The sequence below is a fragment of the Xiphophorus maculatus genome, chromosome 18, assembly GCF_002775205.1.
Source record: "Xiphophorus maculatus strain JP 163 A chromosome 18, X_maculatus-5.0-male, whole genome shotgun sequence".
Classification (NCBI taxonomy): Eukaryota; Metazoa; Chordata; class Actinopteri; order Cyprinodontiformes; family Poeciliidae; genus Xiphophorus; species Xiphophorus maculatus.
In genome coordinates, this window is record NC_036460.1 from 27,993,343 (window position 1) to 28,014,716 (window position 21,374).

The window sequence follows — 21,374 nt, forward strand, 5'->3', positions numbered from 1 at the left end:
AATCTCCTGACCTTCTGTCCCTGGCGCCGCGTTATCATTCTGAATGAGATAGATGAAGCTCTGCTCTCTCATGGGAAGATGATTAATGGCTGATTTCAGTGTTTGATAACAGTCAGGATGTTCTGAATGCGTCTGCAGGGTAAAGTGATGCTACATTACTAGAGCAAAAAAAGGCTGAAAACTTAAGATGACAGCAAAGTGTTTTTTTTTTTACTTTCAAGTGTTTTTTGGATTCACGAATACTTTTTGTTTTGAGATGTGAAGAAAATTCACTTTATGGATACATTAAATGTAACTTTAGTTTCTTCATTCTCTTCTGCGGCAACATTAAGATCAGTATGATCCTTTTGCACATCAGTTTGTGTGACAGGAGAAGATTGGTGATGCTTTATTAATGTGACACAAAACACTTTTTTTCTAGATGTTTTCGCATTTAATTGCAGAAGTTTCTGAAGTTTCAGAAATGAAAAGACTAAGAAAAATACTCCTGTGACTTTCAATGTTATTTATCCTATAATATCACACAATGACAGCAGCTATTTAAAAGCCCTATTTCCACAGCTCTAGGGAATATGAATGACAGTTTTAATAGACGAATAATTTGTTTGAAAAAGATAATAGTCTAATTGGTGCGTAATTACTGCTTCTCACAAACAACCTTTTCAATTTTCAAAATTTTGAAATTGTTAAAATCTCTATTGGCAGTTTTTCCCCCTAAAATCAAGGACACAGGAAGTCACCATTCAATGCAGTAATTGCTGCATGATTTTTAGCAACTTAGTGCTTTAGCTCTGCTTCATTTCATGGTTTAATTTCATTTTTTTCTTTCTTTTTTTTGGAAGTAAGACATCTCAATTTCTGTAAAACGTAAAAAAAAAAAAACAAGGCATAACATCGACGGGGCTCTGCTACCTGACGGAGAACAAACGCGGCAACGTCGGTGGACTCCCAGTAGGAGGCGTGAAAAAGATGGGGCAGAGCTACCGTGGGGAAGGCGGTGAGCACGTCGGGGCAGTACAAAGCGAAGTCCAGCCTCTTGGAGCCCCACCAGCCGCTGGAAACTGAGACCAGAACACAAGTTATGAGTTAAAGACTCGCCGGGTTCTGGGCTGTTTTATGGCTCTGTTTGCCTCCCACTCACTGTTAGCGATGGTGTTGCCTAGTTGGCTCATGGAGCACACTGACATTTCGCTTTCCACGCTGGTCACGCTGCCTCTACGACCGCTCGCCTCGCCACCTCCTCCTCCTCCTCCTCCGTCCGTCTTCGTCTCACAGAAATGCGGTGAAGCTGGACCGCCGTGGGATTTGTCACCTTCCAGAAACACGCCCGGGTTGCTTTGGATGCTTTCTGCTGTAAGTGGAAAAGAGAAAGAGAAGACAAGTAGAAAAAGAAGAAAATACCATAGTGACAAAGCAAATTAGATAGATTCATGCAGGATTCTCCAAAAACTTTTAGGACCTTTATAAAACCATAATGAATCCAAATTAAGACTTACAACAAAGATGTACAAAAGAAATGTAGGGGACCAAAACTGTGAAATTTTGGGGGCAGTTGTGGCTCTTGGTAGCAGCTTTGTGCTTCTCACATGGCAGTGAGCTATCTGCTAGCTAGAGATAGCTGGCTAGATATATCTGCCAGCTATCTCTAGCTAGCTACAGAGCTAGCTAAAGACACCTGGCTAGAGCTATCTGCCAACTATCTCTAACTAGCTACAGAGCTAGCTAAAGATAGCTGGCTACAGAGCTAGCTAAAGACACCTGGCTAGAGCTATCTGCCAACTATCTCTAGCTAGCTACAGAGCTAGCTAAAGATAGCTGGCTAGAGCTATCTGCCAACTATCTCTAGCTAGCTACAGAGCTAGCTAAAGATAGCTGGCTAGAGCTATCTGCCAGCTATCTCTAGCTAGCTCTCCAGCTAGCTAGAGATAGCTGGATAGAGAGCTAGCAAATACTAGTAGATTCTTACCTTTAAATTAAATTTCACAAAGCTCCCACTTATCCTGTACTAAATCATTTAATGGTCTTTTAATAGATTGTATGTTTTCTTTGAAAGATTAAAAGAAAAAACCTCTTTCTCCTAAGTTGTAATTCTTTAGGTTGGAATATTTTTTTTCAAACAACTCTTTAGAAACATGATGATGAATATGGGAAAATAAGCCCGGCTTCATAGACAAAGGTGTTGAGGCTGATATTCTCCAACTCACACAAACTTCATCCTTCTTTAGAGAAGAAGGATATCTGTACTAAAGGTGGGCAGATCGATCCAAAATATCAATAATATTGATACCAGGTTGGAATCAGTATTGGATCTGTATGTGCATGGTAGAATCGATACTTTAGGTTCAGATTTCCTCTTGAAATGTTATCTTATTTTTGCATTATAAGTTCTTAACTCCACCTTAAAAAGATGTTTTTTTAAATTTGCTCTCAAATGATCATTTTTTGCACTTTGCAGGTTTGTTTTTTCGGTTTTTCTATCGTTACCGTTTGTCATTTTACTATGTTAAAGAATTTTGTAGAAACCCGTAAAATTTGTCCAAATTCTGTCAAAGATTTCAACAAAATAATTCAGAATAAAAACATAAAATCAGCTAAATGTCAGAAGTTTGATGTTATCTAAAAAAAGAAAATAAATATCTGTATTGGTGGCCTTGTATTTACTAAATCAATACCAAAAATATGCAGTATTGCACACCTTCAATCTCTCCAATTCAGCGAGTTAAAAATAATAAAACAGGAAATATGTCACTAGAGTGATTTGAATTTTCAACAAAGAAGAGAAGACATTTTGTCTTTGTGGTAAGGCACATCTTATTTGTCAGTTATTGAACAAAAACCCCTGAAAATTAAAAGGAGCCCCAAACTACATAGAGAATTATTTAAATAAAAAATAGTTTCTCGAGGCACAGCCTACATCTAACCTTATGTTAGAGAAGATTTCCTGTGAAGACGGTTTCACCTCTCCTTCAGCTTCAACTTTCAGAAAAATGAAAAATCTTTCATCTACCGTCAAGAGCTTTCAACATGAATGCTCAGAGCTAAACTGCTGCACATTTGTAGCACCGGATCTGCGTTGTGACCGTGACATTAAAGTGCAAGCTGATCTGGAGCTCCATTTATTTAATAAATGTGACACGTGGCAGAAAAATAACACTGCAGATCATCCTGAACACACAGCTTCCACAGTGAGACATGGCGGCGATGCTTTCTGTCAGCAGGGACAGAAAAGCTGTTAGGAGGTAATGAGAAGATGGATGGAGATAAATCCAGGTCTGTTCTGGGGGAGAGAATACCACAATGACCCAAAATACACAGTCAGAGCTACAGTACTCTGGTAGACATCAGATGAATTGAATATGTTTAGATGGCCCAGTCAAAGTCAAGACTAAACACCTATTAGACAACTCGTAGTTTTCTCCATCCAATCTGAATAGTTTGTGAGCATTACAGACTCAGAGAAATACCCTAAAGATTATTCCACTTCTCAATTGTTCGCTTTTTTGTGTTGGCCAAACATCTAAAGTTTCAATGAAACACTGAGGATTCTTGTGAAGAAGCAGCTGAAACACAATGCCGCCTTGAGCCCTCTGCCTGGCTGTTCTCACAGCCATTCACACCTGTAAACCTGTCAACTAAAACCTCACATTTTGGAAACCGTACGACAAACGACAAAAACAGACGACTCCGGAGACAAAGCGGATCAGTCGGTCACTCCTGCGACCTTAACAGCCGTATCTCAGCGATTGTTGTAATTTACATCCTTCCAGCTGCTAAGTCACGATCGCTGCTGAAGCAGAGTTTTAGCTCTATTTCAAATGGTATTAGCTGTAGGCTCAGCAATCACAGCTAAATTCTCTCATTACTACTTGGGTTTCTTGTTCTTAAAGTGAAAGTAGGAAACTTTTACAGAAAATATTCTTTATACATTTTTCTTAAACTGTCACCATGTTGTGACGGTATAAAATGAGATGAGTACTCTGTGAAAAATTCAAACTCCTCCACCTCCTTCCTCTGGTCCTGCTGCCATCTGCAGAAATACATCGCTCTCAGTCAGAAACAACCAATCAAAGCCAGGAGGAGGGGCTTAGTGCTGTCAATCAAGCTAACACTCCATTAGCATGGGCACCGATGATGGTGGCTTTCCTGTGGCGCTAAGTTGGTTCGCTGTCGTTAGCACAGCTGCAGTGCATATGTAAAGGTGACAGTGCTGAGACCCTCCTCCTTGCTCTGATTGGTTGTTTCTGACTGACTTGCGTACGTCTGCAGATGGCAGTAGGACCACAGAGTTAGATTAGTTAGATCTTTTCCCCACAGATTGTCTGTGCCATAAATACAACATGGTGACAATTTTAAGAAATATGTAAGAAAGTTACTTGTCTTTGTATAGACGTTACTTGCTGCAGCTCCTATTTTATACGGTGCCGTATTCACCACATTGTGTAATGTTTCCTTTTTCTTTTGCTCTATCCTTTCTAAATACTTCCAGGAGCCACAAGCTTTCACAGACACTTTGATCTGTTCAGGTCTCAGCAGAGTGACAGCGGCAGGTCATGGATGTCAAGAACGAATCAATCAAACTCCGCTTTCTAACCAGTTCTTTCATCTACTGATCGTCCTCCCAGATGACAGAATGCACGTATGATTTAAAACTAGAATTAAAACTAAATTTAATACTGATCTGACCTTCAACCTCACACCAGTAGAAGCACTAAACAAGCAAAACAAAAGAACAAAAAACAACCTGTGCTTCTATTTGTTCTCTCGTTTTATTCTGAAGGAGCTCTGGAAGAGCTGCTCTGCTCTTCTCCTTGGATCCCAGGATGTCTCTGATGTTTGAGATCTCTAATCAACCTGAGCTGAATCTCTTCAGACAGCAGGACAGTGAGAGCTCGTCTGAGGATGTGTTGCTCGCCCGGTGCACACGGCTGAACCTGGAGCAGAAAAACTGATTTTGTCAAAACGGGGAAATTAAAAAGTAATTCCGCGTAAAAACTAACATGACCAACCTGCTATCTCACAATATCATCATCATAGAAAATATACTTTCATCGCATATTCCTGCCATCCTTTTAAGGTAGTGCCCACTTTAAGCTCTCTTACAGAGCGCTTAGTCCTCCAGAAGAAATTTTGAGCTGAAAACGAAAGCAGTGTATTGCATTTCATGAGACAGATATGATTTTCGTTATGTAAACAGAATTTCATGTTGTTTAGGTGTTGGGGCAGAGAGGAGGACGGCAGATACATTGATTTAAACAGAGAACTCAGAAGACGGGAACAGTTTGGTGACCGCAGGATCTGACAAAGAAGGGACCAAATCACAGAGTATTTACACTTGGAAAAGTGATTATTGAATCCTGAACAATAAGTAAATGAGCAAATGAGGAAAAACCCCAGAAAGATTTACAAAGCGACTAAAACTATCAAACTAAACTCAAAAGCCCACCCATCATCAATTGCTAATATTAATGATTGATCTTTTTATGAGGCCTTAAGTCTACAGCTCACAATGTGTGTATTTGATTACCATTATTCTTCTCCTACACAAAGACCTGTTGACAATACCTCATCACTCTCTCAGCTTGTTTTCACTAATAATTGTCGTCTGTCACATTGTCTTTTCTTCCACATGTAAATGTTTGTTACTTGTATTCTTAATATTTTGCACAAAATGAGACTGTTCCTGGATTTGTACTATTTATTTACTAAATTGTCTATACTTGACTGATATTGATCTTTTTTTTTACTTGTACTTTTAGATTTTATTTGGCTTTTTGCTCCGTGATAAACACAAGCATCATATTTATTCATAAAATATTGAAATGATATTGAATTTGTCCCTTTTATTATGTCTTCTTGAGGCCAAAACAATCCTCAATAATAAATATCCTTATGAAAACCTCACATTTCTGTTTCACACTATTTTTTTCCCCCCCTCACAGTTACTGACTTTAAATTTATCTGGGAGTGGATTAAGTCCCAGATGAACTCCATAAGCATCATCCTTCATATAGTTTGTTTAAACTTAACCGTTGATCTCTGACAACCAAAAGAAACGAGGAGACAAATCCAGTCCTACATGTTGTGAACGCTTCTCTTCATTTTAACATCAGTTTACTGGGATGTGCTGAAGTGGTTAACAGGGTGAAGAGGGGAGTGGAAACCCGGTTTAGTATGTTGATGTGACGGTGTGCGCCTGCTTGCTAATAAGAGCTATCACGTCTAAATCAGCTTTTTTTTCCTTCTTCTTCTTCGAAAGGATTCATCTGCGTCTGTGGAAAGAATAGATTCCCCTCAGCTTCCCCCTGACACGACTTTCTAATCACATCACATTTGTTCTCGCGGAACAGAAAGATCGGCGTTACGTGAATTATCGCCGCACAAAGACGCAGAGTGAGGCAGCCAGCCGTCAACCTCTGCATCTGGAAATGAAGGCTAGCATGCTGGTTAGCTCTCTGACTGGAAGGTTAGTTGAAAAAATAATTTAAAAAATATATAGATAACCAAGGGTTGCGGCAATATGTGTGTGCTGGGTTTGTGAAGGATGAGCCACAGCAGGAGAATACAAATCGACTCCGGCTCCCACAGGCGTGAGAGAGAATCAGACGTGGTTAATAAATCCCCTACAGTCGAGGCAGAGAGCAAATTTATTTGGGATTTTTACCTGTTTTTCTGGGTTGTTGGTTAAAAAGAGATAAAGATTTTCTGTTCTTTGAATTATTTTTTTTGTATCCAAGTTATTTGTTGTAAAGTAAAAAAAAAATAATACATTTGATGAGTTTCCTGTTTGTGTTTACTCAGACCGGCATTCCTAAACATTTTAGGCCAAAAATCAGTTTGTTTGTTTTGTTTTATTTTTTGACTCAAATTTCCAGAGTCCCAGGTGAAACTGTAAATGACAAAGAAAAAAAGAAAATAAGGAATTTATGGAAGATATTTCTACAGTAATCAGGATTAGATGGAAGGTTTTTGTGGACAAAGTGACACTTTGGGCATACAAATAATTATTTTACATATTTATCCAGACTTGGAAGAGACTATTTTAAAATCATATTTCATACTTTTCCGTACTACAATCCTGCCAGACTTTGTTGGAGAATCAAAACTAATTTCAAATTCAGATGTTGAAATTTGAAATTTCAAATTTCAACATCTGAATGTTGAAATCTGAAATTCAGATTTGAAACCATCTGAATTTGAAATTCAGATGGTTTAAGATTTTGTATCTGAAGCACAGTGACAAAATATTCCACGAAGAGCCGCTAAGAAAGCATGTCTTGGTTTTGAGTCGCTATATTTTGAGTATGCAGCAACTATCGGTTAAAATTGAACAGACGCAGCAAACATATAGTTTCCTCAATGTGTTGACAGTGACTCACTGCTGAAAAAAAAACTAGAAATGACTAGTGCTTAGCAGTAGCCTATACTGGAGAAATAGATAGCTGTGACTTGTAAGTTTCTCATCTGTTCTTAAAGTTCTTTAAATTGGGACGACGTGTTTCGCTTTCAGAGATATTTTACCCAACTATGAACTAATGTCTTGATTCTACAGGTCAGACAATAACCAGGCCTCAACCTGTTTTATATTATACAGTAATTTGATTGATGAACTGAAAGATTTAGAAAAAGCAAGAGAAGAAGAAATCTGTCATTTGAATTTCTCGGAGTTCGGAGGGCTCCGAGTTTTCCACAGATCCACTGTAAAGTAATATTATCTGCAAACAGACTGCATCCTCACTCCCGGCAGGCTGTTGTCATTAATGAGCCCCCTGCTAAACATCTAACAGGAAGCCTTATTCTCTTTCAGCCTGAAGAAAATTTGCACATTTATTTCCCTTTTTTTTCTTTTCTTCGCCACACAATGAACTGAGAGAAACGGGACAATTACTCTGGCAGTGATTGAGAAACGCAAGGGGAGGGGAAGGCCGCTGACGTATTTTGCAAAAACACACAGAAATTCAAATGATTTCTGCTGTCAGTGTTGTGGAGAAGACGAGGCTCACATGGTGACAAGACACAAAACACAAAGGAGAGAGAAAAAGAAGGAAGTCCTCTCTCAAGGCAGAGCGATTGAAACGGCTCGTGACAGTAATAAGGATTCATGTATGTGGAAGTGATTGTGAGGGAACATTTTTGACAGAGTGAGGAAGAAAAAAAAAACATTCCTAACAGGATCCTCTCAGCTTCCACATCTATTAATAAGAAAAAAAATACATGTAACCTTTACACTAAAACACAAATATCCAAACAATCACCACTGATTGATACCACCCTGATGCCATGTGTGTAGCATGTCATGTTTCCTTCTGGCCTAACAGTTTAAAATCGATATCAGATGTCTCCTCCTCTGCGTTATCAGCAGCATTCATCATAATAAACGCTGCACAGTCGACGGTAACTCATGTCAAAGTCGTTCCTGATTGGCACGCCATGCCTTCATGAGCGCTAATTGCTATATTACGGAACAGGAAACGGGTGGCGTGTGCCACGGTTTCCACAGCGCAGCTGCACCTGCCCGTTGTTTTTTTTTTAATTTCCACACGCAAAGTCGACAGCGGCACGCGGCTGATCGATGGGGACGAGACGCGGACCTATAATTAAAACCTGGCACAGATGCCAGTCGATGCTCTGTCTGCTGTTTACGCTCCGTAACCTTTGTCTGCACCGCCGGCTCCGAGAGGCGTCACGCACGGTGTCGTGTGATTGGCTGAGTGAAGAAGTAATTAATATAATATAAATTAAGCAGGTGAAAGCAGGAATGTGTCATAAAGTTCTTACTCCACTGGCAGTAAGAACAAGAAAAAAAAGAAGCAAAGATTGCACATGGGATTTGTGCTTTTAAGCAACATCTGCTGTGTCAAACATCTACTGACTGATGGAATCATTGTTGCTGCGTTAGTGAGCAATTAAACCAGATTTAGAGATAGAAAGTCAAGCAGGCTGATCGTTAAGGGAACAAACTGTACCAGCACAAAGAATACCAAGTCATCATAAAATCTTATTTTTTTGTATTTAGGGCTGAAACAATAAATCTTTCAGCGATTAATCTTTCAGCTCTAATGAAATAATCATCACCTAAACAATTAATTGTTAACTTGAGTATAAAGACTCATAGAAAGTTAAAGTCAGGGCGGGAATTAAGCCAGAACTGTACAAAAGATATGTTTTTATAATTGCATTTATGATAAAAAAAAATGCTAACTCCTAAAGAGGCATAGTTTTCTGTTTCTGTAAACAACAACAACAACAAAAGAAAGAAAAAAATCTCCCATTGAGCACGTTTTGCTAACCTATTATGAATCAGTTAATCCAAAATTAATGGACAGACAATCCCTACAATTGCATTGATAGGTCAAACAAAAAGGTTGGAATTTTTCACATGTTGATGTTTATGTAAATGAGATGACAAAACGCAAAAAATCTGTTTTCCCAGAGATCGCTGTGTGGTCTAGGCCTAAAATGCTATATACCTGCTTCGTCAACCACCTTTATTATCACCATGCTAAGGAACAGGATTTGATTTAAAAAAATTACAAAGCTCTATCCTAATAGACAGGACTTTGTTGGCCGCAGTCTGCTAGGATGAATTGTTGGACTCTGTCCTACTTTCTTCCTCTGTAGGTGTTTACAGAGGCAGGAGAATGAGGCAATGCATCATAACTACTGTTTAAAGAGAGTCTCTGTGTCCCACAAGTGGGCTGAAACATCCTTCAAATAAATTTAGCAACTCATTAAGGACTGAGTCTGCACGGCTAAGTCTTTCAGGGAGATTACAGCAGCACTATTTCTTCTCCTATCTGGTCCTCACAGAGCAGAGCCAAGCTGAAGGTACCACACCCCGGCAAGATCAAGTATAATTACTTCAAACCTCTGGCTTTTCTGGCTCGAGGCTTGGATTTAGCTCTGCCTCTGCCGCACAGACTAGAGATGGGATTAAGGCTGTGTGTGTCCTCCATCTATATTTGTGAACGTGTTTACCCGTCAAAAATTCCCATTAGGATGTCATTAAATCCCTGTGGAACTCAAATTAATTCCCCAACCAAGAGATTTCCTTAAAGCTTTCAACATCACTTTTGAAAGGTAAATAGCCAAAAAATATTTATCCCATTGTGCAATCATGCAAGAAGACAAGAATAAGAAGCAACATTTTCAAGTGACTCTTTCAGCATGAAATCCCAGGTCTTACCGATGAGCAGCGAGCGCCCATCTCCAAGAGGGTAGCGCTGGTAGCGCGGCACGGTGAACGGCGGCAGCTTGTGGAAAAGAGGCTGCAGCAGGGGCTCCAGCCTGGAGGCTGAAGGATCGGAGGGGTAAAACAGGTTGAAGATCTGGGAGCAAGCTGGGCGAAGCTGGCCCACTGGGGAAGGGAAAACAGCAGAGAGGTATGGTAACAGGTGCAGGTTATCTGCAGGATTCAGTAAGTCAAATTTAAGACTTTTTAAGACCATCGTAATGCCAGCTTGGCGGATGATTATGATTGGCGGATCTTGTTGGCTCATACGGGCTGGCAAAACAAGCGAGCCACTGGCAAACACAAACATTATCTACCCAACTGGTGATATTTGCACCTGTGCAAGTTAAACGCATAAAAGACAGCTAACTAGGAAGGGCGTACTAGCAACTAGTTAACAAACCACTGACTAGCTGCTAGCAGCATGCTATAACATAGAACGCGCTGAAGACGAGTGCGTCTCAGACGTTTGGAACATAGAAAAGACCCACAAGAAAGAAAAAAAAACTATATATGAGATTATAAAATCCAGTCATCCCAAAATGTAAGACCTGTAATTGACATATTTAAACCCAATCTACGTTTTAAAAAAAAGAAGAAGAATTTAAGACATTTTAAGACCTGAAAATTAGATACATCAAATTAAGGCTTTTTGAGACTTTTTAAATAGGACACGCTGAGGCAGGTCATTTTAAACCTGAAGTTTTTGACATAAACTTTACTTAGAGAGCGAGTCTGTTTCACTTTAATGAAATGAAGTTCAGTCTGTGTGCGGATGGATGGAAACATGTTTTACACTCAATTTTGTTTTATTCTCTATGTTTTTTACAAGTGGAAAATATTTCAATCAAATTCTATCGCTTTCCAGACTGTAATAAACTCAGCAAACATCACACTAACAAATCAGATTTTAGTTCATTTTGAAAATCTACTTCAGCTTTTTGTGCACTAGAGTTCACTAACCAGGTTTCCAGAACATAATGGGAACAATTCTGAATAAGAAAATCCATTTTAGTCCTTCAGTTCTGCAAGGGAAAGTAGGACTCTCTTTTTTTCTACTGCAAACAGAGTTTAAATGAAAGCAGAATGTCACGTTTTATGTGGTACATGGTTGTGGTTCTTACCGTGAATAGCAGGCAGCACCGTGCGTCTCATGGCCAACACCAGTCCCAGAGGGCAGCCCAACAGGAAGCAGTCCGACACCTCAAAGTCGAACCGGCCTGGATTCAACACCAGACTGGTGCTGCTGCCACCGCGCACCTCTGCACCCTCCTTCATCAAACTGCACGAGGGAGAACAAAACAAAATAAATAAACAATTTACAGAAACACAGGAAAATGTTTGTGTTGTTGATTTTCTATCGGACTACCAGAAATTTGTCCAGGATTAATCTGAAATGTTAAAAATCAATAAGGCCTATGCAGAATATTCAAATTCAATTTCTCTGTCTCGGATGAGTCAACAATCCTTTTACTTTGCCGTGATTCAGATGTTGCCGTGTTAGTTTTATCGTGTGGTCGTAGCCGTCAGCGCCGAGGCTTTATGACTCAGCCTTCACAGGCCGCTCCGCGCCGACAGCTGTTTAAACAGTCCAGCCGGTCACCGCCACGTCGGCATGCCGACCGGCTCCATCCCTGGGCTTTAGCAGCCGGCCAACATTTCCCCATTAAGTCGTACATGTGGAGGGAGGATTAGCCAGCGGTCTCCAGCTATCTGCTGAAGCCAAATCAATGGCCTTTTGATTGCTTTCTGCAGCTGTTTTGGCTTCTGTGTTCTCTCATACCCTCTTCTGCACCCTTTTTACTTCTCTTTTTTTTTTTACTGCAGTGGAACGTTGTCGCTGTTACAATCTTCTTTCAATTTTAGAGGAAGTAAATCTAATTCACTGCAGTATTTTCTTTTGGATAAACATGACGTGGACTGCAGCAAAGATTATTGCAGCAGGTAAGGGAATCTTCTCCACTCCTGGCATTGACTAAAAGTACAAACTCATGTTTGCACTTTACAGTTTAGTTTGTATTCAGTTTACACTTTGGGTTTCAGTATTTTTGAGGGGTTCTGTATGGAAGACTACTGCTGTCAGGGAGGACAAGAAGTTTTTAACACCGTCTCATAATAACATGATGACTATAGTGAACAAACATGATAAATATATTGCATAAACGTGTAAAGATTATGTGCAATAATGTGTAACTGATAATTATATTGTATAAACTTAATTTTATTGTAAAAATGTGCTATTATATAAACATAATATATTGTATAAATGTGATAATTACATTGTCTGAACTTGATAAAATTATTGTAAAAATGTGACATTATGCAAAGATGATATACTGTCTGAATGTGATAATTACATTGTACACATTTGATCATTAAATTGCATAAACTTGATCATCTTATTGTAAAAATGTGATATTATACAAACATAATGACATATGCGTATATACGTGATAATTATATGACAAAATCTAAAATAATAATAATTAAAAAAAGATATTTTACTGAGAGTTCCAAGTCAAAAAGTGCTGCTGAGCAAAAAACAGAAGAAGAAGATTGTGGCCTATCTCGCATTTACTAAAAAGCATGATCCAACTCCTGTGGAGCATCAATGGAAATACTCCAGATTTTGATTTGTTAACTAAAGCTCAAGAGAGGTCGAGTTAGACAGGAGAATGAACGTTTTGGTGCGGTCTAGTTAAAGTTTGTATTCAAATTTGATTAAGATGTTGTGGCGCACCCTCAAACAAGTCAAAGGTGCTCAAAAACCATCCACTGTGGCTGAATTTAAACAATTCTGCAGGGAAGAGGGAACTAAAACTCATCATAATCAGGACCAGAAACAAAGCAGAGTCTGATGCTCAAAGAAACAATCATGGGTTGGAGGATTAATGCCAGAAGGTGATATTTAATTAGCCATTCTGGTGAAGGAGAATATCTATTGGGATCTCTGATGAAATAGAGAAAAAGCAGGGTGAATTCTCCATGCAGCCTTGCTCAGGTTAACAGGGAGTTTAAAAGGTTGCAGCTCCGCCGTCATAAACCTTGTGGCATCACTGGGAATTTATGGGACTAAAGACTGAAGAGTACTTTATCTCAGGTGGCTGTAAGCACTGGAGGAGTGTGTAACCTGGAATTGAAACCATCTCTTTGGACAGAGTAAACACGGCAGCTGGAACTCTTCCAGGCTCATCCAAGCTTGGCCAAATGAACCAGTAGTTCACAGTTTCCATCTGACTGCCTGAAACGGGCAGAGAAATGGAGAAACACAAGCTGCAAATACAGCAGCAGGTCTGTAACCACAACAAACTTTGCTGGATGATAACATTTTCCCAGAGATGATTGCGATAAATGATAATATTGTTGTGTTGAGGCAGTTTTCATGTAATATTTTGATAATGGCTTCACAATTCAAGTTCGGCCTCTCAAACACTAATAAACTTTAATTTTGTAAGGAACACTCCACACTGGGACTGGAGGACATTTTAAATATCCAAACTAAAAGACAACAACTAAAAACAATTCAATGCAAATAAAAGCCGCATACAACAGAAACCACAAATAAAATAGATTACGATGTCTCTGGAAACAAAACTGCCCACCTGGTGCAGTACTACCAGCTGTTTGCTAATTGTTGCTGGCTAGTCTGAAGGAGTTGAATGGTGGAGTCATGGGAGATGACGCTAGGGCCCCACAGGAAATTAAGAGATTTCTCAAACATGCATGAAAAAAAATTAAGGCAAAACTCCAGGTATGTTCTTGATGAGGGAATAACATTATAACATAATGTAAAGCTCAAAAAAGTCAAACTTATATAATAGACCCCCTTTAACACACCCATAGTGACTTAATAAAGGCTTAACTACTTTTTAAAAATTATTTTCAACGAGTGACCATGCTCGGAAAACAGACTTTTGTATTTACTCTGATTTTCTCGATCTGATTACCCAAAACAGACAAATGAGAAAAAAAGAAAAAATGATATACTGGACATATCTTAAGACACGGGTCGTGTTTTCCACCTGGAAAAAAAGTTGTGTTGGCCCGTGGAAGAGGTGTCCCCGTCGTACGAGTCGCTCTGCTTGCGGCTGAGCGCTGGGCCGCCCTGGCCTTCGTTGGGAGCAGAGATGTCGATGTTGCTCTTGCTCAGCCTCTTGCTGGAGCTCAGGCCGGGACTCGACTCCCGCAGCCGGCCCGTGTTGTCCTGAGACGAAGGAGGAGAAAGTCAACACGAGAGCCTCCGGACAGGACTGGAGACCGGCGTGAGGTGATGGGAACTGACGCACTTTCCCAGGTGGACCGCCAACGTGTTGGATGGAGACAGGATGTCTCCATCCAACACGACTCCATTCACGAGTGAACATTTCAGCGGTGAGCATGCAGCACATTACCGGGAGGGAAAAACACGAAGCACAAGCAGCTTTAGTGAGGCAGTTCAACACTAATGTTTAGATGAATATTTTATACACACACAGACTCAGGGGCAACAGACGGTGTTCAGGTAGTGGAAAAAATCCCAACAAAAACCCAGAAACAGAAAACAAATTGTGAGCAACACAATCAGATTTCATTTCATCTTTTGTTCCCCCTTTTTGTTAGGCGCTAGTATTAAAACCACTAAAGAATAGCTATGTAGCTATATAGCTAGGCCTGTCGCAATAAATCAATAAATCACATGATAAATTTAAAAAAGCTTAACAATTTACATCTACATAATTTATCTTTTTTTTTCTTTTCTCTCTCTTTTTCTACCAAAAACTGGATGATAAAAGTCTTCAGTCTGGTGTTTTGGTCCCAACTTGCCCCTTTCCTGAAGGACAATTTTGTTTACAGAGATTCATAATTCACTTTATTTTTGTTGTTTGTGTTGTTTTGTTTATTTTTGGATATTTAAAATGTCTTCCAGTTCCAGTGCTAAGTGTATAATTTAAAGTTTCTTAATCTTTCAGAATGTGCCCTTGCATTATTATATCATTATCACTACTTACTTGTTTACTTACTTGAAAATGGTCTCAAAAGAATAATATCATTGTTTATCACAATAACTTCAGGAACAATACATCGTCCAGCAAAATTTGTTATTGTGAAAGACCTAGATGTAACTAAAAGAAAAAAAACTGGCAGAAGGAAGACAGAGTTGCTTTTGCTTCTCCGGGAAGCAACAAAGTTGTGCCAAGGACGTTGCCAAGGACGTTGCCAAGGACGTTGCCACGGCCGCGCATGTTCTCTATTGCTGCACTTTTAGTTGACTAATGAATACGAGAAACAACAAAAGCGTGTAATCTTGATCATGATTCTGTAACCGTGCGGTGCCAGGGAAAATGTTCTTTCATCAGCTCCTCCAGTTTCCCCCAAACACAAACGCACACACACCCAGTCACAAAGCGATGCATCATGGGTGTGTTATCGCCAGAGCGCTGAGGCCATACCTTCAGGCTCTCTGTGCTGTTGTTCCTGCTGCTGCTGTTGGGGCTGCCGGGCCTCGGGTGGTTGCTGAAGCACAAAGCGTCAAAGCACAGCACTCCGCCCACGCAGTCGCCCATCAGGCAAACCTGCTCACAGAACACACACACACACACACGCACACACAAGTTCAAGCTCCTCTCTTCGGTCGGTGACGGTCTCAACAGGAAGACAGCTGAAGAGGAGGAGGACGAGTGCGTGGAGGGTCACAAAAACATATGGAACATGTTAGGGCTGAAACGATTAATCGTGATTAATTGATTAGTGAAATAACCATGAACTAATTTAGTAACTGACTAATCGTTAGCCGGAGCATACAAAGTGAGAAAAAAAAAGCCCATTTTGCTGAAAGACCAACACCCTCAGAGCAGTAATTAGGCTAAAACTGTTCTAAAATATATACACTTTGCATTTAAGATGAAAATCAATTAATCAACTTAGATTAATTGAAATCAATAGAATTATCTTCTTGTCAAAAGAACGTTCTCTAATTTTCTTTTAATATATTGTGCAAAAATGCCACATACTTCTCGTGAGTGAAGCTGAACTGAATTTAAGTTAATAATCTGCAGTGAACAAAACTGTGACGATGTTAATGCTCCCGTCCAGATTTCCTCTTTTCTTCTCGTTCTTTTAACGCAGCACTAAAGCGTTAGCATAACATCTCCTTTTTTCAACCCATGTTTGCTTTGTTGATTAAGTGCACAAATAAACAGAGCGGGAAACGTCATCGCCACGGGAGAGATAATTACTGCTCAACTACACGGCAGAAATTACAAAAATTAACAACAGGAGGAAAGGACAAGATATGGAATTTATTCATTTTAGACTCAGACAAAAAGAAAATCAGAGGAAGTCAAAATTGATTAATCTAGCAAAGTCTTAGAGCTACAAAAAAATTAAATAAATATCAGCGCAATTATCTTCATTAAAAGAGACTTGTTGGGGCTTTTTATGATTCATCTAGAAGGATTTCTGCTCTTAATTCATGTGCAAACAAGTTATGAGTATTATATCATTTTAAATAAAACCAAGAGCCGTGGATAAACAGTAGTGAAACGCTGGAGAGTGGGAGGAGAAACCCTCCCACATTCAACACTACTTTTCATTTTTAAGTTAGCTTACTTAACAAAATGACTCTGCTTTTCATGATTTATGGTGGACAAAAATGATTCGCTTCTCCAGCTCAAACCTCAGAAATCATTGCCTCACTTGACAATTAAATTGGTTATGACGGGGCCCTGTGCAGGTGGTAAAAAGTGATGCCTCTGAACAAGCCGTAGACCACGCAGTCCTCTAATAAATAACTTTTACTTCTCTACATCACTATTCACCAGTGTGATATCATGACGCTCCCTTCTCCTTTAAAAACAGAAGAGGAAACAACAGACCTGGCCGGTAAATCCCTGGCCGTCCTCAGACTGCAGGAAGCTGCGGTAGACCTGGTTGGCTCGGTCGATGACGGTCGCCACGGCGTCCTGGTAGCGCGGGGACACGATGGCGAGGAGCGGGAGCGCCGCCAGAGGCAGGTGGTCCACACTGCTCGACACGCAGCTCTCGTCGTAGCTGTACGGGTTCAGGCTGGGAAAGGAAAGGGTGGAAGCGAGTTAACATGGAATCAGGACGTTTCAGAGAAACGGAGTTCCAGCTTAGCAGAGGGCTAGTTTTTAATTAGGCTGGGGATCATTTGAGACATAGTAAAGTTAGTGTCATCTTTAAAACAACGTCCTTTATTGAAGATGTTCTCCATCAACAGGAAGCTAAAGGTACATGTTTATATTTATGTACAAGGTTGATATAATATATCAAGGACTAATGGATTCAAGCTAGCCCATTTCGTCCGGCTCACTTGGGGAGGTGTGAACTCTGGTCTCCCTAAAAACGCAGGAAGTGGATTTTAGCGCAGTGCATTCTGGGTAAAAACAACCAAAACAAACATGAAATTAATGCTAGAAGGAAAAATGCCCACTGGTTTTTTACCAAAGACAAAAGAGAAATCCTACAACCATTTGATGCCCCACCGTCATTGTTTACATTTTGTAAAGAAGGAAGTTGCGCTCATGTCTTCTTCAGAGAATTTCATGTCATTTTCTTCAGTGGTTCTTGGTGCAGCGCTAACACAGGTGAGGCAAAGCATAGGTTTTTCAAAGGATTTGTTTCAGTTGACAGTTCAGTGTGACAGCGAACTGCACCAGATGAAAAATGTAACCAATGCCTTGGTTAGACCTGTCACAATAAGCAATAAATCGATTATTTGCATGCTAAATTAAAATGAGCTTGATAATTTGCAGTAAACAGTCATTAAAGAAATGCTCCTCTTTATTGTTGAGAAGCTGCCATTTTTAAATATACTGTAAACATCTGACACCCTATATTTATTTAGGGGTTTTTTTTTGTTTATGCTTTTTTTAGATAGCAGTCCTACCTGCCACTTTTGCCTCTTTTCCTTGTCTAATCTAAACGTTCAACATTTATCAAAATGCAATTTTGGTTAGAGAACTCATAATCCATCTTCATTATTGTTGCTTCAGTTGCTTTGTTTTTTTATTATTATTATTTTGGATATTTAAAATGTTTTCCAGTTGCAGCGTTAAAATATTCTCTAAAAATTAAAGTTCCTTTGACCTTTGAGAATATTATTTTATTAGTTTTAAATAACAATATTATTATTTGTTGTATTAATTCCTGGAACAACTTATTTTCCAACAAAATGTGTTATCATGACAGGCCTAGTTTTGGTCCCCAGTCGAACCCAGTCCACCGGACTCACCATAAAACACAAACAAGCTCAGATTTTGTCTTCACTAACATGCCAAAGTACACGCACACACCAACAAAAACACACATTGTGAGAATAAAGGTAAAGAGATGACTTTGCCCAGAGTTTCTTTTTGCAGCCATCTTGTCACCATCTATTGTATTAACAAAAAAGCAGCATTTGGAGCTAAAAGAAGTTGGTATGGAAAACTTGTTGACTAAAGATATGTAAAAAGCCTCAACATAAATTCAGCCTTTACTTTCAAGAAAAACAATCTTTAGTTTAAGTAAAGTAAACCTACAAATAAAAGAAAGTGCAGCCAACACTGCGTATGCAGATTTTAAGGAGTTTATCTCTTTCATTAAGGAGTAAAAAAGGGAAGGTTACTTTTCAAAGCTTGGTCATTCTCTCCATCCTTGGATTGTCTTGAATTGTTCAGCGTTAGATCAACGCAAAAAGGACTCCCTATGAATTCAGTTGCTATCCATCAATCAGAAGGTCGGCCCTTTCGATTTCCGGCCTCTTCAGCATCCAAGTCTCCTTGGGCCAGATACTCAGCTTCACAGTGGCCCTGGCGTGCTCAGCAGCGGGAATAAATAAACTGTATGAGAAGGACAAAAAAATCTACCTGCAACAGGAAACTATATATAAAATGTTGTCTGAGGAGGAGAACCATAAAGGTGTCATAAGAACCAAGCCAAGGTTACCGAGACGCGCTGAAAGTCAAAATATTTACTCCCTGTGGACTGCTGCTTTTCAGCTAAAGAGTCAAATAAAGTAAAGAGTTGTGACACTTTTTCAATTAACATTTATAAGAGATGAGAAAATTTTTTTATCACCAGTATGATTATATGCTGCGAAAGAAAACCAAAGGCAGCGTTGGGTCTGTGAGCTTTTGGAGATTTTTTATTAGCGAAGTGAATGTTAAAAGGAGTTACTCTATGTCTTTGTCAATCTAGAAAATGCTTTAGACACAATATTGGAGTTGGAAATTAAGGGAAAATTAGGAGTTGGTAAAAAACAAACAAAAAAAACATAAAAATAAAAATGCAATATGGCTATATTAATCTTTTGATTCAGTGAGAGTTATGAGCAGGTGAGTCAAAGGTGTGGCAAGGTTTTAAAAAGTAATTTTTTTTTTCAAAATTGCTTATGTTTTCCATCATTCTGTTCTTACGATTTAAAATCCTGAAAATACAAAGCCAGAGAAATCAGCTGCGTTTCCATTGACCATAAAATTGCGCTATTCGACATTTCAAAAATAAATTAGCTTTTTATTTTGAAAAGAAAAACCAAACTCATTTTATGATAGATTTTGGCTCCAGGATGTGGCAGTTTTTTTTGGTCGTATCAAAATTAGCTTTATTTCACAAAACTGCAATGGAAACAGTTTTTTCGCATCACACCAGTCACATGATCCACAACAGGATGTTGCCGCTGGCGCAACTCACGAAGAAGATGACAGGAAGTGGTTGGAGGATGACGTTTCTATTCAAACTTATTCATATGTAATCTTAGCAGCTTCTCTTATTTAATGGGAACACAGCATTTGGTTTTTTGGTTTTTTTTACATTGGCCAAATATTCACAAAGCTTTTTGCATATTTGTAATGGAAACACAGATAGTGAAAATGAGCATAATTTTCTCTAGTTGTTTGAGGAACTGGTGTGCTACCTAAAGGTGAGCGGATCAATATAAAATATTGATAATAGTATCAGTATCGATATAGCACGGTAAAAACGATGGAGTTTCAGATTCCCTCTTGAAATTGTATTTTTGTACTGTAGCTTCTCAACTGTAACTCAATAAAAAAAGATTTTACTTTGATAATATTAATTTTGCACTTCATTTAGAAATCAATGCACACACATTTTTGATTTTCTATCATTTTTGTTTATCAATAAATATGATACACAAACAAAAAATGACTTTCTTTCTCTATTTAGCATTTAATCAACTTCCCTCACAAAACTCAATCAGTGCAAAAACAAGATGGCTTTATACAAGTAAAACTAACAAAAACCGTGGAGCATTTACACAAATCCTCTGATACAACTTAACTAAGTCAGCAGATGTGTTTATTTCCCCAAAACAAGCGAAATGTTGTTCTGCTAATTAGACTGTATTTATTTGTAGGTCCAGTGGCATGACACAGCTAATAATGTTTGGCTCTAATTAAACAAGCTTGATAAACTCCAAGGGACTTACAAGCTTCATGTTTGTCACTGGGAAAATGTCACTGAATTGCTCTAGAGACAACGGGCCACAAAATGAAAAAAGAATGAAGAACATAATATTTATTCTTCAGCTTTCTTACAGTCATTTAACTTTCTTTCACCATTAATAAACTAGCTGCACAGCTCTGGAACACTTTTCATTTTCGGATCTTAGCATTAGTTTTAAATGCCATTAAAAGGAGCCATTACTGGTGAAAAAGAAACAAAACGTACCTCCATTATCATCTGTTACAACCTCTACATATCAAAGCCAACTGTGCAGAAATTACTAAATCTACCTCTGCAGGATTTTAAGAAATCTTTCGGGTTGAACCGAGTCATGTGTGACTGTTGTACTTCCAGTTTCATGACATTAATCAGGAACAGGTCCGCCTCCACACCCGACGCCACGTCACCCTGACGGATCTGCGTTGGGGGGCAGCTCTTTGCCTCAGACGCTTACGCAGATGAAGTAAAACTTGTTCAGTCAACTTATCCCGCTCGGCATACTCGTGCTCTCACATTTACATGCGGAAACGTCTCCGTTTGCTTGTAAAGGCAAATAAAAATGCACAAAGCGTGGCTGTGCTGAGAGCAGAGGCTCGAAGAGTCAAAGGGAGTGTAGAAACATCTCTGAGAGAGATGGCTGGGAATAATAATTAGGACGGCGAGCACACATTCCCCGCTGCATCCGAAACGATCAATAAAA

At 39.2% G+C, this 21,374-nt stretch overlaps 1 protein-coding gene across 2 annotated transcripts in view; it reads right to left on the reverse strand.

Annotated features, from left to right (window-relative positions):
* pitpnm3 (PITPNM family member 3) overlaps nucleotides 1-21,374 on the reverse strand; it is a 136,615-nt gene that overhangs the window by 19,252 nt on the left and 95,989 nt on the right. For both annotated transcript variants that reach the window (XM_023351586.1, XM_005804088.2), the window contains exons 6-12: nucleotides 17,083-17,272; nucleotides 15,658-15,780; nucleotides 14,251-14,432; nucleotides 11,353-11,510; nucleotides 10,184-10,354; nucleotides 1,142-1,351; nucleotides 913-1,061 (exon numbers count right to left, since the gene is read on the reverse strand). In XM_023351586.1, the coding sequence (XP_023207354.1) occupies nucleotides 913-1,061; nucleotides 1,142-1,351; nucleotides 10,184-10,354; nucleotides 11,353-11,510; nucleotides 14,251-14,432; nucleotides 15,658-15,780; nucleotides 17,083-17,272 (1,183 nt within the window). The remainder of the gene's footprint in view (nucleotides 1-912; nucleotides 1,062-1,141; nucleotides 1,352-10,183; nucleotides 10,355-11,352; nucleotides 11,511-14,250; nucleotides 14,433-15,657; nucleotides 15,781-17,082; nucleotides 17,273-21,374) is intronic.